Genomic DNA, 15,932 nt, shown 5'->3' with positions numbered 1-15,932 from the left:
CCCTTCCCCTGTGCCCTCCATCACTCTCGGGCTCCTGCAGACTCGCTTTCTTGCTCCCTCATGGACACTCTCTTGCTCCTACACATCCTCTGGCTCTCTCATACTCTCCTGATATCTACAGCTCTTATTCTTTCCTGACAATATTTCAGGGCTAGGTTTCCCTGGAGCATACTTTGAGAACTGCTGATTGAGGAGCTGGTGGGTAGTTATGTCCTACCACCTCTCCATGCAAGTTATGGGGGAAAGCCATTTCCACTGAGGTTGCTTCAAGCAGCTCAGGAAGACTTTGTCAGTGCTTATCAAGGAAGAATATCAATCCTCCTCCTCTCAGTCCATAAACAGGGCCCAGAGGACAGCAGGCTACACTCTATAAATGTGGTGGTTGATTTGCTAGCAAACGATGATAGGAGAGCTACAGTAAGTTGTTAAAATCATCTATGCATAAGTGCAAAGACACACTTATAGGCAAGGTCAAGGTCCCATACCACCCAACTGAACTGGGAGTCTTGGTCCTTTCTTGGGTAAATAAAAAGAATAGCTTTGGTTATTATATCTCTACCTGTTAATACTCTAATTTTTCTATGGCATTATGGTATCTGAGAAATGTTTTTCATTTCTCAAACCTCACATTCTTAGCTGTGTGTTTACTAAAATAGTCACTGGACTGCTGAGAGATTACACAGTCGCAGGACACACATTCACAACCAAGCAGACTGCTCACAGTGCTCCATGGTGGCTGACCTCCTTTCTCTGGTTCTCTCTCTAATTCCCACATTTGCTTTGTTGTGTTTCATTTTTCATCTTTCAGAATTACTACATACTACATTGCCTCTTTTTGCTCTTCTATTTTAACTTTACTAAATGCCCCAGAGGGAGACTCCCTGGATGTTTTCCCTGAGCAACCTTTAACCCATTCTCATCACACAAACACCCCATGGTTGACAGTTAACAGTTACCATATAATTATGTAAACCATCTGGAGCTGGAGGTACAGAGTCAGGTAAACCTTTACACTTCCTTTCTGCCTTGTGAGTTCCCAAGTGCCATGACCGGATGAGAGGACACTTACATCTCCCTCAGGTTCCGGGTCAGCTTCATGGGGCCGTTGTTCTTGCAGCTCATGTCCATTCTCTGGGTCTTCTTCTGCCTCATCTTGGTGCTGATTGTCTCTCTCATAGGCTAGCAAATCAAAGGAACCCTTATCAGCCCCAATGAACCAGACAGGATTCTTCCCTTTCAAAGCCAAGCCAAGCCACTGGTGGGCTTTCCTACAAACCACATCACTCACTCTTTCCTCCTTTTAGGTGAGCTCAACATAAAGTACACATCTCAGCTTTTCTGAAAGTTATGTCTTTTGCCCAGTCCTTGTATCTACAGAGACAATATCAATAACTGACATATTCTAACTCTCTAAAACACATGTTTACAACAGAAGCTGCATTTTCCCCCATTATGCCAAAAACAACGATAGAAACTTTCTCCATAAAATAAAGCCCAATCAGTTGAACATCACTAAAATTATTGACAAAATTTTGGTAATGTCAGAGAAAATAGCAAGGTACCAAAAGAAGAAACAGATGCTACTTCAGGAAATGAAAGAAATGGTAACCCCATTTGTGAAGATCAAAAACAAATTCAGCCCATCCTGTGTTCTCTGAGGTGGTAGTGATGACGATACCACAAACATCACATATTTATACTCACACATTTACTTGTTACTTTTTGAAAAAAATATTTTAATACCGAGAATTTAGACAAGAACACACACAGAGATATCAGAGGAAAGGTTAAATATATGGAGAGTATTTAGCCTGTAGAAAATAAAGATACAGGTAACTTACCATCACGTTTCAAGTGCACCAAGGGATCCATTAAATAAAAGGAAGAACAAATGGTTCTCTAGTCTTAAATAATGGAACAAAAAAGCTTCAAGTGTTGCATGGGGGCACATAAGGAAAACAATTTCTTGACTATCAGAGCTATAAAATATCAGAATAGGCTATAGAGGGAGTTCGGTAATCACCTTCCATTAGATTCTTTAAGGAAAGGATACACAGCTAAGCGTTAGCGTTACCAGAGAGATGGTTATTCTCTAGTTCTGTTATCACAGTAAGCAGTATTTGCTCAGTGACATATAGATGTGTACCACAAATGAAAGCTGCTAATGACTTAATTTGAAAAACTTTCAAGGCAATAATCTATATGTCTCCAAGGTAAGAAGAAAATGTAGAGGTTTCCCAAAGTCTAATATTCCTATGACAATGTGCTAGAAATAAAAATAAGTATTAACATATAAGAAGTTTAGGGGTTTTCCAGGTGGCACAGCAGTAAACAATCTGGCTCAGGTAAACAATCTGCTTGCCAATGCAAGAGAAACACAGAAGATGCAAGTTTGATCCCTGTGTTGGGAAGATCCCCTGGAGTAGGAAATGGCAACCCACTCCAGTACTCTTGTCTGGAGAATCCCATGGACAGAGGAGCCTGGCAGACTACACTTTACGGAGCTGCAAAGAGTCAGACACGACTGAGCATGCAAGCATGCCTTCCATATAAGAAGAGTAAAGCACTATTTCCTCTCTACTCTAACATGTTAGAGAGCAAATAGATTATCTTGGGTTGATTTAGGCCATCAATGTGAACTTATTGGGAGGATAAAGGAAAACGTATCAGTGACAACAAAAGACATATGGTGCACAAGTCTCTGTATGTATAGGTACCCTCCACTTTTTGAAAGTTTGTTTCATGCCACTTCGCTTTTATGAAAGATCTACATTGGTACTTGTTTTGGCTAACTGAAAGAAATCGGATGAGGATTTTCAATTTTATGAAAATAGGTGAAACCAAAAATAGCCATTTAGTGTTTCATCTGTAGCGATAGAAAGCAGGTATGGAGGCAGCACACACCTGAGCAGAGAAGCAAGAATGGCACCACACCCCTCCTTGCCCAGGACCTACATTCTGCATCTCAACATCACACCCCCAGAGCTCTGAATGTGCCAATGAGCATCTGTGCTTTATCTCAATTTATTTTGTGTCTCCGTTAGCAAGATGTGTCCTAAGGTAATTGTTTCTTCGATCTATTATCATTTCAGCTTACAAATAGTTTCAAAGGGACACTCTCAGAGAGCAGGAGACACCTGTACACAGGCATGCATATGTCTCTGAGTTGACATTATATATTACCAAGCAGTTTTATTAAAACATTCATCATCTAAGAAGCTCACCACCTCCTTCCTCTTCCTGGATGCCCTGGTCCTCTGCTCCCTGAACGATATCATTATCCACAGCATTGTAACGAGCTTGCTGCCTGCAAGGAAACAGTCATCAACTCCGGGACACAACTTAAGTAGCACAGTTTGACATAAGTCATTTATCTTTAAAGAGAGTCATCAATGAATTTTTCAACATTCTTTTAAAAGCCATAAATATATTTCTTAAACATATCCAATTAGGCTTAATAAAGATTCCAGGTACACTTTCAAAAGATATCTTATAAAAGATAAAATGCTTTTCAAAAACTAAAATGAAGTTAGCACAAAACCTGACAGGTTACTTTGAGATGTAAACTGTTACTTTTAGGCAGAAAAAAAAAAATGTTGATTATTTTGGAAGTTAAATATTTGGAATTTGATTTTTGGTTCTGCCTCAGCTCCCATGAGCAAGAGGAGCCCCTCAAGTTCACAGGGAAGGACTATGAGGAGCTGTCTTTAATCTGCCTGTGGACACTGGAGGCCAAGCTATCCAGGTTGGTCAGAAGGCTACCGTGGCTGCTCGGGGCGCTGCAGCCGGCCCTCCTGGAGCCCATCCTGCCGCTGTCGGGCTGTCTCCCTGGTGAGGAGCTGCTGCTGCTGGTGCTGCCCCAAGTGTCCCTGCAGCCGCTGCTGGTGCAGGGCCTCCTGCTCCTCCCTCAGCCGCTGGGCCTCCTCCGCCCGCTGCGCCGCCAGCTTCTGCTGTTCCAGCTGCTCCTCATACGGCGACTGGAGTCTGGTAACCGGCTTGGCTGAAGGATGCACCTGGGGAAAAGTGAGCAAGAGCAGTCAGGTCCCCTGAGTCTGACCTTCACCCGTTTCTCATGACACGGGCAGAAGGCAGGGCTGGTTTATTAATACCTCTCTGTCAGGTCAACTGTTTTGTATGTTAGGTCCAACACCACCCACTGCCGGACTCCACTGCTATTTCCTTACTCTGTCTGAATCACCCTTGGCTTCTTTTAGCAAGAAGCAGCTTGGCTTCCTTTGACCTTCCCCCGCTGTTGGCATTAATGCAGATTTTTTTAATGTGCTCCCTCTCAAATGGAAAAGGACACAACAGAAGAAATGTTTCAGCTTTAATTAAATGTGTGCTCAAAAGACTCTGGTATAAGTGGGCACTTAATAACCTCAGACTAATTGGGGCAATGTGTGAGCTGAAGTTGAGGCTAAGGCTTTTCCATGAAGAGCTGAAGACTTTGGAAAGCTAATTAATTCTAGCAATGCATACACCAATCTCAGGTTAAGCAGAGCCAAAAAACATCAAATTTCAGGTTAGGGTGGAGAGGCAGAATCAGTTTTCTTCAAAGAAATAAAAAATGGATGAGAAGAGAGTATTTTCAGATTAAAGGAAAATCTGATCCAGGAATTCTTAAACTCTGTTTCCATTAAGCAATCTACCACTCTCTCCTCCATCCCCTAACTAATACAAGCATGTACAATTCTCACCAAAGGAAAGAGGGTACATGGTTGAGAGAAATGAAACCTAGTGGGGAATTATCTTGGAGGAAAGCTTATGGATGCAAGACTGGGAGAGGCTTCTTCACACTAAGTGTGCAACAGTCTAACAGTAAACCTACAGGAGCCTTCACACCTGCTCAGCCAATCCTCTAGCAGCTTGAAGTCTTGAAAAGTTTGAGAGCAAACAGAGCTTCAGAGCTGTAAATAAAAGATGATCAGCATCCATGAAAGAGCCAGGTAGCCTGTTGCCAGGTATTACCTTAGAGGCTGTGTAAGAAAAATACCTGACTGCTTCAGTGTTGCTCTCAGTTCTTTTAAAATATCATTTATAATAATAATGGCTGTTTTCATGAGTCTTACTTATGTGAGAGGGGTGTGCTCAGTGGAATGAGAGGGGTGTGGGGTGAGAGGGGAGTGCTCATATGGAGAAGCGAGTGCTCAGTGGAATGAGAGGGGAATGGAGTGAAAGGGGAGTGGAGTGAGAGGGCAGTGCTCCTATGCAGAGGGGAACGCTCAGCTTGAGCAGACACTGGTTAAACACACTCACCCAGTGGCATATCTTCAAGTAATAAGGTCACTTTTTGATGACTTACTAACCACCCTGAATTTGAATGTGTGAAAGCCAACATAGGATTTAACAGTAAGTGAACAGGGAGACAAGTACCCTTGATCACAGAAAATGAGTCACTTCTTGGCATCAAGATGCCCACAGGCCTTGAGCACAGGCTGAGAAAGTGCAGGATGAGGTGACCATCTAGTTTCCTAGTCTGTTAAAGGGATGTGCCCAAGTCTCCCTTACTGTGCACTCTTTTCTCTTCCTTTTTAAAAGATTTTTAATTGGAGGATAATTGCTTTGCAATGTTTTGATTTCTGCTGTACAACAACTTGAGTCAGTTTTAATATACACATATCCCCTCCCTGTTGAGCCTCCCTCCTACCCCCGCCCTACTGTGCATTCTTGACAAATAAAACACCTACAGCACCTTCTCTTTTCCCCAATCACCTTTCTGGGGTAAGGTAGCTATGCTACTAATATCACAACAGAACAATAAGTACATAGAAGATTTAGTGAAATCACCCTCATTTTATTTTAGAGATTGTTACACATGGGCTTTTTCCTTGATACAGTTGACCCTTGAACAATGTAGGCATTAGGGGCATGGACTCTCAGCACAGTGAGAATCTTCATATAACTTTTAGTGAGCCCTTATGTATGTAGGGATCCTCCACAGCCTCCCTGTGGGGGCCCTTCTGTCTCAGTTTCCCATGTTCAGATTCGACCAAACAGATTTTCTAGTGTTTACTAGAAAAATCCTTACAGAAGTGGTCCTGCAAGGTTCAAACTCTCCTTGTTCATGGGTCAACGCTAGGTAGCGACAAAGGCACAACCCCTACCCCGCCGACTGGCTGGGTAACCTCATACCTCAGCACGAGCCTCCCCTGCCACGCGTCTGGCTTCCTCTCGTTCGCGCTGCTCCGCCCACTCCCGATCCTGCTCCTCGGGTGATGGGTCGTGCTCCTCCTCGAGGTGCTCAGGCCGCCCGACCTGCTCCATGGCCTCCTCCTCCAGGGCCCGCCTGTGCTCCTCCTCCACCTGTCGCTCCTCCGGCTCCCTGGGTCCCGCTTCTTGCCGGGTCAGTTCCGCGGGAGCCTGAAATTCTGCCTCCCTCTGGGTGGAAGGGTAAGGTTTTGTTTCCTCTGTTCTTCCAGGGGCTGCTTCACGGTTCTGCCACACTTCACTATTTCGAGACACCTAGGTCAAGCACATCACTGGAAATGACACTCCTCTAGTTCGAAAGTAGTGACAGAATTTCTTTATTACCACGTCTATAGGGTTACAACATAAGCAAAATCCTGGAGTCTAGAAATATAGAGTCCTGACTGAAAAGTATGGCTGCAATGGAGTCACTTAACTCTTCTCACTGTGTAATCTCACCTATAAAATAGAGATAACATAAGCAAAATTTCATCACGGGAAGCATACTGTAAGTAACCTAAAAGTAAAGCCTGTAAATGACCACATCTCAGTAGACTCTGCCCTCAAAAGTAGTCTAACTCCTGTTCTCTCAGAATAAAAATGGAAAATCCTCATACTTCAAGGGACTGAATACTTATGCAATTTTCTTTGATGTAAATTTTCTCTTCAGGAATTATTTGAAAAGAAAAGGATAAGATTAAATTGAGGATGAGTCAGGTTTGTTTTTTGTTACCTAATATAAAAAAGAATTCCATTACTAATGGACATTCATGTTAGCTAAAATAGTGTCCATTAAATCAGGTACAATAAAACATTTTTAATGTATTAAAAGTAATATTTCATTGTACACCAGAGAAAGTCTGTGAATATTTTATATTATTAATACAGAAAACTCTGAAGAAAAAAGATATGTCTTTTCTACAGAGAACTCCTCTTCTAAAATTGGTGAACTTAAATCAGTTTTCTCTGAAAGTGTCAGAGATTTCTATATGGTCTTCATTACTCAGAAAAAAGGGGCAAAAGAAAGTAAATACAACATCAATAGGAAAATGTGTCACTGCTCTTCCTCCTGCCAAATCCTCCTGATTTTTATCAGAAAAAATATTTTGTTTGGTCAGACTGTCCCATAATTGAAATAAATGTGAAGCTCTCTTCTTAAATTAGCAGAAACATAACTGAGAAACTGGAGTGTATAAATAAACAGACCAAGGGAAAAAGTCTTTTCTCAGACACTTGAGGACAGCTTTTGGAGGTACACATTTTATCAAGTCCTTGCATACCTGGCAAGTGTGAATTGATACTGCCCTGGCTCAAAGTAATACTCAAAATTCTCCAAGCCAGGCTTCACCAGTATGGGAACTGTGAACTTTCAGATGTTGAAGCCGGTTTTAGAAAAGGCAGAAGAACCAGAGATCAAATTGCCAACATCTGAAAAAGCGAGAGAGTTCCAGAAAAACATCTATTTCTGCTTTATTGACTATGCCAAAGCCTTTGACTATGTGGATCACAACAAAGTATGGAAAATTCTTAAAGAGATGGGAATACCAGACCACCTGACCTGCCTCTTGAGAAACCTGTAAGAAGGTCAAGAAGCAACAGTTAGAACTGGACATGGAACAACAGACTGGTTCCAAATAGGAAAAGGAGTACGTCAAGGCTGTATATTGTCACCCTGCTTATTTAACTTATATGCCGAGTTCATCATGAGAAATGCTGGACTGGATGAAGCACAAGCTGGAATCAAGATTGCTGGGAGAAATATCAATAACCTCAGATGTGCAGATGACATCACACTTATGGCAGAAAGCAAAGAACTAAAGAGCCTCTTGATGAAAGTGAAAGAGGAGAGTGAAAAAGTTGGCTTAAAGCTCAACATTCAGAAAACGAAGATCATGGCATCTGGTCCCATCACTTCATGGCAAATAGATGGGGAAACAATGGAAACAGTGACAGACTTTATTTTGGGGGGCTTCAAAATCATTGCAGATGGTGATTGCAGCCATGAAATTAAAAGACCCTTGCTCCTTGGAAGAAAAGTTATCACCAAGCTAGACAGCATATTAAAAAGCAGAGACATTACTTTGCCAACAAAGGTCCGTCTAGTCAAAGCTATGATTTTTCCAGTAGTCATGTACTGTGATGTGAGAGTTGGACTGTAAAGAAAGCTGAGCGCCAAACAACTGACGCTTTTGAACTGTGGTGCCGGAGAACACTTTTGAGAGTCCCTTGGACTACAAGGAGATCCAACCAGTCCATCCTAAAGCAAATCAGTCCTGAATATTCATTGGAAAGACTGATGCTGAAGCTGAAACTCCAATACTTTGGTCCACTGATGTGAAGAACTGACTCACTGGAAAAGACCCTGATTTTGGGAAAGACTGAAGCCGGGAGAAGAAGGGGACAACACAGGATGAGATGGTTAGAGGGTATCACCAACTCAATGAACATGAGTTTGAGTAAGCTCTGGGAGTTGGTGATGGACAGGGAAGCCTGGCATGCTGCAGTCCATGGGGTCGCAAAGAGTCGGACACAACTGAGCAACTGAACTGAACTGGCTTTATAGTGGTAAAGAACCTGCCTGCCAATGCAGGAGAATCAAGAGATACAGGTTTGATCCCTCGGTTGGGAAGATCCCCTGGAGAAGGACATGGCAACCCACTCCAGTATTCTTGCCCAGAGAATTCCATGGACAGAGGAGCTTGGCAGGGTACAGTCCATGGGGTTGCAAAGGGTCAGACATGACTGAGGCAACTTAGCAAGCACGCTGGCTGGCTTTATAGGAAATATTTCTCTGAAGGACTCTAAGTGCTTTCAAATACCTGTCATTTATCTCCACAACATCCCTGTGAGAAAGGTTAGGGCAAATAACTATTACCTCCATTTCATTGATAGAAAAACTAAAAAAAAGTCAGAGTCATTAAAAGATCAATCCAGTTGAACTTGGATGGAGAATAGAACCAATTCCCACATCAGGGCGCTGACTGTGTTTCCTGAAGTACAAAGCAACATAAGACCCAGACAAAGAACAAGTATCCAGGACACAGAACTTGTCCGTGAAGGAATGCTTTGCTCAGACTGAAGATTCAAGAGAAGTCCACTTATACCAACTTAATTATTGCCATAAGATGATAAGAAGACGAGTTGGGGAGTCTTCTCAAACATTCATTGTTTAAAGTGTCTTTGTCAGGGGAAAGATCTGATTATGAAAACAACTCGGTAAGAATTAATCATATAGGTGACACCATTTGGGATGCTCCACTTGGGAGATATTCTCAAACAACAAGACTTGATTTTATAAAGAACGGGAATACAAAAGAGTGGATTCTGTGACGAGAACTTACTCTCTTGCAGTTTCATGAAGGGCTTACAATACAAACTTTGACATATGCTGTATGGCCTAGTACAGTATCAAGTTCAAATATGCTATCAGCTCTAGTACTTGAGTGGGATGATTATCATATAATACCCTCACAATCATTTACCCTTCTTACTCTACCCCAGTCCTTCCCCCCCCCCCGAAAAAAACCTTAAAATACTCAGACATGATAGCTCCTTTCAACCAAATAGACCCATATGAAGAAAGATAAAACTAATGTAGTGTTTGTCAGAAAACAGGACAGCAGTTCTCATAGTGAACATCACCAGGCCAGCTGAAACAGAAACGCAGATCCTCAGGTTTCATCCAAAATTAGCTGAACTGTAACCTGTAGGCTTGTTGTTCAGTTGCTCAGTCATGTCTGACTCTTTGTGACCCCATGGACTGTAGCCCACCAGGCTCCTCTGTCCATGGGATTCTCCAGGCAAGAATACTGGAGTGGGTTGCCATTTCCTCTTGCAGGAGATCTTCTCGACCCAGGGATTGAACCTGAGTCTCCTGCTTTGGCAGGTGGATTCTTTACCACTGAGCCACCTGGGAAGCCCAACCTATGGGCTGAAAACAGCTATTTCTGTTTTAACAGCCCTAAGGGGAAACTCTTGATATTTGCTAAAATTTGAGAATCAATGTTCTGCAGGAAGAGCTGACCATATTTAGAGCAGTTCCCCTGAGAACAGCTTGACAGAGAAAAGGACGACCACAGACCAGTCCCCAACTCTTACCTCCCGAGGCTCTCCAGGTGACTCGTCTCTTGCTGTGCTGTCACCTTGTGGAGAATGTGCCACCTGGGTAATATTTTGCTGTTCTGTTTGTTCTGGTTTTCGAAAGCTTGGAATCCTATTCAGTGTATCTTTCAGTTGTTTATATTCTGCAACTTGAGTCTGCTCACAAATTGCACAATTGGATGCAAATTGCACAATTTGAGGAGGGAAAAGGATATCATTCATAGATGGTTCAGTGGAGGACTAGATAAAAATATTACACCTAAATGCGAGAGATGAAAAATATGCAGACTGTTTCCATGCATTAGCTATACTTACTTGGACATGCTCAACCATTTTTAATCACATGCAAATTAGAATTAGAGTTAAAGGGAACAGAGAAAAAAATATCTAAGACAGATGTTAGTTTTCCATGCTACATTAAACTAAGTCAGAATTTTTATAAATAACTCTCTAGTATAAATATCATTATTAAAAGACAGCTATGCAATCAGTTTTATAACATTAAAATCTATTTTAAAATTCCACATTTATATAAATCTAAGTGCATATATCTTTTACCAGTATGGTCTGAGTAACACTTTTCAGCAGAAAGAACCATATGCTTCAAATAAGTAACTGATTATATATGTAAAATCACTCAGGCCACCCTCTTTCCCAGTCAATCTGTGGTCACATAAGGTCCCTTCCTCTCCAAAAAGCTCCCTCTATTGTGCTCTGCAGTTTTGGAAAACAGAAGCATAGGCATGAAAGGAGGCTGGATTTTTATTCTTATTCTTTGATTCTGAATATCCTTTTCTTCTAAAATAACAAAGGCACTAATGCAGGTATAGGACGAGAATATACTTATGTGTGTGTTATCTGTGTGTATATGTGGTAAGGTGTGTGGGTGTGTGTGGGTGTGTGTGTGATACTTTAAATACAAGAAGCTATAAAGATGGAAAAAAAATATGTTAAGAAAACCAATAGACTGCTTATACTTATTTTATCATATGCACCAGCACTGTTATCCTAAAACAGAAGTGCTATCTGTGTAAACACACATTTCCATAAGCACATACAAAGAACCCAGAGCTCTCTTCTGAACAAGCTTCCCAGGCAGGGTGCCCCCTTACTGGGCCCAGCAGAGCAGAGAGGAGGCTGGCGAGTCTTGCTCCCTTGGCCACAGTTGTGCACCTGAATGGCACTTGCCCACCCGCCTCCTGCCTTTTTCTAATTCACACAGAGGTGTTTGCCAGCTAAATCTGTCTCAGGGGCATGCTTCTTTATCATTTGTACAAATGTGAGCCATATGGCTAACAGTGGCCCTTAGCCGAAACCTATCAAAACATTTGCAAACCAACTTTGGAGGTCAAAGGGGAAAAAAATGACATCCACACAGCGATGCTTTTAATAAGATAAATATTCTACCCTTTCTTCTTTCTCCTCCTCCTACATATACAACCTTTGAAGGGAGAAATACTATGGTCCTCAAATATGAGCATGCATGAAGAATCATGTTAAATTATGGAATGATCATGTTAAAAATGCAGGCTCCTGGATGCCCACCCTAGAAATCAGTATTCAGTAGGTGTGGGGCAAGGCCTACATAACTGTAATACAGGGAATCTCCACAAATCCCAGCTTCAAGGTGGTTTTGGGCACTAATATTGGGCCAGCTTCTCTACTCCTTTTGACCTTATTTAATTATAAAAAATATATACAGTTATTATATAACTCAGTAGGTTGTGAATATTAAATAAAATTCTGTATATAAAGTTATTGTGATAATCCCTGACAAATTCTAAACTCTCAAATTCCACTCAGTTTCTGCTTTCTACCCCCTTAATTACATTTAAAAATCAGATTGTCAAGACAGAATCTCATAAGATGATTTACATGAGAAACGTATATGCCTGAAATAGCAGTTGTTTGCTAAGCAGATCTGGGGAAAGTTTCAACTGAGGAGTAAAAGAACAGGAGAAACTTGACGACCTCATCCAGAAGAACCAAAAAGATATTCAAAGAAACAGAAAAATATATGTACGTTAAATTAAAAAACTTGTTTTCTATTACAAAATCTCGCGAGTAATATTCCCCAGTGAGCTTACAAGAGAATTTGGTTTTGGTCATTAAATGAACTACTTTACTCACATTTTTCTGAATTTTCAAGTTGTTGTTTAATTTAATACCTATTGTTATTATAGTACCTAGAGTATTCAAATTGGTCTGCCATATTTTTCAGTATGAAAAGTAGCCTCAAGTAACAATGCTTGGCAGAAATTTTATAAAGAAGATTTTCAATGTAATAATATCCTCTAAAGCCAATTTAATTGATAAACATGTAAAAAATTACCACACAGCTACAGTTTTATAGGGGGATAATCAATGACTGCCTTGAAAAGGGATCCCACAGACCCAGATGTTACAGTCTCTGAAACAGATTAGGGCCTTGTATATGATTCTTTTAAAAATTTTATAAAGACAAAAAATAATGCACAGTCTCCTGGTAAGAACAAATAGTTGGTTTTCCTTTGCTCTTTTAATTCTTCCAAGAGAAGAAAAGTGAAGACCAGTGATTAAGAATATACAGTGACTGAACTAGCCATTCCTATTTGCTTCAATGATAAAGCTGTAAAACAGTCAGTGTGACATAACTTCACTAAGCTCTCTAACACCTGTATTTGTTCCTTTAAGACATTATCTACTGAGGGCCTGCCTTCATGCGAGGACTTTTGGAGGCTTTGAACAAATGAAACTTACAACTCTGGTTTTTCTTCTCTATTTACCTGAGATTTCTTATTTCCTGTAATTTGACCTAACAACACATAAGCCTAGGCCCAAAAGGAGTGTATGCAGGTGTAAAGCTGGGAGCAAGGGAAGGAGGAGTAAAATATAGAGTTTTACAATAATTTATTTAGGTAGTTAGCATATAAAATCCTATAGATAGTATAGCAAGAATCTACATAGGTCTATATAGTGGCAAAAAACCACACGTGGGATGAATTCTCTGAATCAGACAAGTATTAGCCTACTGCATGTAGGAGTTGGTGGCGGGTAGAAAAAGTCATATGAACCACACTGCCAGTGCAGGGAAAAAAAAAAAAAAGAAAAGAAAAAAATCAAAGCTTTACTTAATATTGTCTTGATTGAGTTTTGAAAGCATGCATGATCTTCAGGATCAGGAAAGCTCTGTCCTAAGGAATTCAGTGAAGACTGGCCTTTAAGAGACTGCATGCATAGAGGAATTCAGAAATGTTAAGCAGACTTAAAAAGAACCCAGAGAGGCTGCTACCCTTCTAACCTGTGCAGCAGCTAGTGCACTCTTGTGGTCTTCCAAAGTCACTACAAGTTGCTCATGCTCGGAGAGTAAATTCTTATGCTGTTGCTACACAAAAAAGAATTTTACATGTTGAGTTTTGACATTCTGGGACAAACTCCTCTTGGGCAGGTAGTGATATGGCCACTCAAACATTGCTCACTTGCTGGCTTGTTTGCTGTTGTAGCATTTGATAAGCTCAAAAATCTTTGCAGAGGGAAGACCATGGTTAAGGTGGTAATCCACAATCTAAAATGTGTTACCCAAAAATCATAATCACTTACAAGGAAATCAAAACAGGAAGAAAAATACCTTTAGTTATTAATAAACCTTTTCAAATAAAAAGCTTACTAAGATTCACCCATGTAGCAAAAGAATCATTCCAGTGCTAATGCAAATGCTGAGATTTCCAGATCATTCTTTAGCTTACAATGCACAAGAAGTAATGGGCAGGTTTACTTTCTGCAAAAGCCCAAAATAACAGTGTGGATTGTAAAGCAGGTCAAGTAGTGAACGACTTTTAAAGTCACTGCAAAGTAAAGCAGGCAAACACAAAACAATCAAATGCTGGGGTTTTTAGGTGGTTGTTGTTGCTTTTTTTTACCTTGACATCTTGCAGCTGTGTGTGCATGTCCTGATGCGCTCTCCTCAGTTGCCTGTTCTCTTCTCTCAGATTGTACACAGTTTCTATTTTAGAAAAAGGAAAAACATGCATAAAGCCCTGGGCCTCTCAGGCTCTTGATTCTGTTATTTTCCTAACTAAAGCCTCACATAACTTTTTCGAAGATCGTTTTGAACTTTGACAGTACAATACTCCAAATCAACAAAGCTCGGCACCATTTTGGGATGTGGCACAGGTTCAGCTGGACAGCCCAGTACAGTCCGGCTCAGGGGCTTAGCTATGCTTGAACAAGCCATCTGGCGGAGAGGACAAGGATTTTAATTACTCCTGAGCTGAAAATCAAATATTTCTGTTAATAAGCAAACCCTCAGGAATGAAATATAATGGGTAGGGGTCATCTGAGATTTTAGTCTCACCATAAATTAAAAACAAAGCTATCAAAAAGCACAAACTGCATCTCTCATCAGTTCAGTTCAGTTCAGTCACTCAGTAGCGTCCGACTCTTTGCGACCCCATGAATCGCAGCACGCCAGGCCTCCCTGTCCATCACCAACTCCCGGAGTTCACTCAGACTCACGTCCATCGAGTCCTTGATGCCATGCAGCCATCTCATCCTCTGTAGTCCCCTTTTCCTCCTGCCCCCAATCCCTCCCTGCACCAGAATCTTTTCCAATGAGTCAACTCTTCGCATGAGGTGGCCAAAGTACTGGAGTTTCAGCTTTAGCATCATTCCCTCCAAAGAAATCCCAGGGCTGATCTCCTTCAGAATGGACTGGTTGGATCTCCTTGCAGTCCAAGGGACTCTCAAGAGTCTTCTCCAACACCACAGTTCAAAAGCGTCAGTTGTTTGGCGCTCAGCTTTCTTTACAATCCAACTCTGACATCCATACATGACTACTGGAAAAACCATAGCCTTGACTAGACGGACCTTTGTTGGCAAAGCAATGTCTCTGCTTTTGAATATGCTATCTAGGTCATAACTTTTCTTCCAAGGAATAAGAGTCTTTTAATTTTATGGCTGCAGTCACCATCTGTAGTGATTTTGGAGCCCAAAAAATTAAAGTCTGACACTGTTGCCACCGTTTCCCTGTCTATTTCCCATGAAGTGATGGGACCAGATGCCATGATCTTCGTTTTCTGAATGTTGAGCTTTAGGCCGACTTTTTCACTCTCCTCTTTCACTTTCATCAAGAGGCTTTTTAGTTCCTCTTCACTTTCTGCAGCCATGAGTAATTTCCACAGTCTTCCAAAGGGATTTCAGTTACAAAAGCAACTCAAGAAACAAATAAGAGACAGACACCCCATCTGCTCAAAAATTCTAAATGTATTTTCTTTCTCCCACAGTTGAGTTATTGACTGGTCTAAATTCTTCCTCCAATAGCTACTGGACAATTCTTTCCACAGTTACAATGTAAGACTGCAGTGATCATAGTGAAATCTTAAAACCTCCCCACCACAAGCCCTACAATTCAGGGAACAGCCTCTTGGTAATTTACCCACATTCTCTGTATCTGGAGATTATTTGTTATGAACTGGTTGCCCCTGGGCCAACACACACCTTTTTTTTTGGCCCCTGCAAGTGTTAGCCAACATACAGTGTCTTCCACATTTGAAGGGTAGTCACCAAGTAAAAATCAAGAAGCTGGGTCTCATAAGATTCTGGCAACATCAGGCTAATTCTCAGCAGAAGTTAAATGGCAGCTGGGTCATCATATGATTCATTTTCCA

The 15,932-nt window shown here is 41.2% G+C and overlaps 1 protein-coding gene across 4 annotated transcripts in view; it reads right to left on the bottom strand.

Annotated features, from left to right (window-relative positions):
- GOLIM4 (golgi integral membrane protein 4) overlaps nucleotides 1–15,932 on the bottom strand; it is an 83,095-nt gene that overhangs the window by 12,428 nt on the left and 54,735 nt on the right. Inside the window, exons 6-12 of one of the 4 annotated variants that reach the window (XM_068965257.1) lie at nucleotides 14,187–14,269; nucleotides 13,568–13,651; nucleotides 10,285–10,443; nucleotides 6,133–6,462; nucleotides 3,763–4,013; nucleotides 3,225–3,307; nucleotides 1,070–1,179 (exon numbers count right to left, since the gene is read on the bottom strand). In XM_068965257.1, coding sequence (XP_068821358.1) covers nucleotides 1,070–1,179; nucleotides 3,225–3,307; nucleotides 3,763–4,013; nucleotides 6,133–6,462; nucleotides 10,285–10,443; nucleotides 13,568–13,651; nucleotides 14,187–14,269 — 1,100 coding nt within the window. The remainder of the gene's footprint in view (nucleotides 1–1,069; nucleotides 1,180–3,224; nucleotides 3,308–3,762; nucleotides 4,014–6,132; nucleotides 6,463–10,284; nucleotides 10,444–13,567; nucleotides 13,652–14,186; nucleotides 14,270–15,932) is intronic. The other 3 variants (XM_068965266.1, XM_068965274.1, XM_068965281.1) reach the window with 3 other exon arrangements.

The sequence above is a fragment of the Capricornis sumatraensis genome, chromosome 1, assembly GCF_032405125.1.
Source record: "Capricornis sumatraensis isolate serow.1 chromosome 1, serow.2, whole genome shotgun sequence".
Lineage (NCBI taxonomy): Eukaryota > Metazoa > Chordata > Mammalia > Artiodactyla > Bovidae > Capricornis > Capricornis sumatraensis.
The sequence above is the reverse complement of the archived record's forward strand: the minus strand, read 5'-3'. Positions and strand labels throughout refer to the sequence as shown.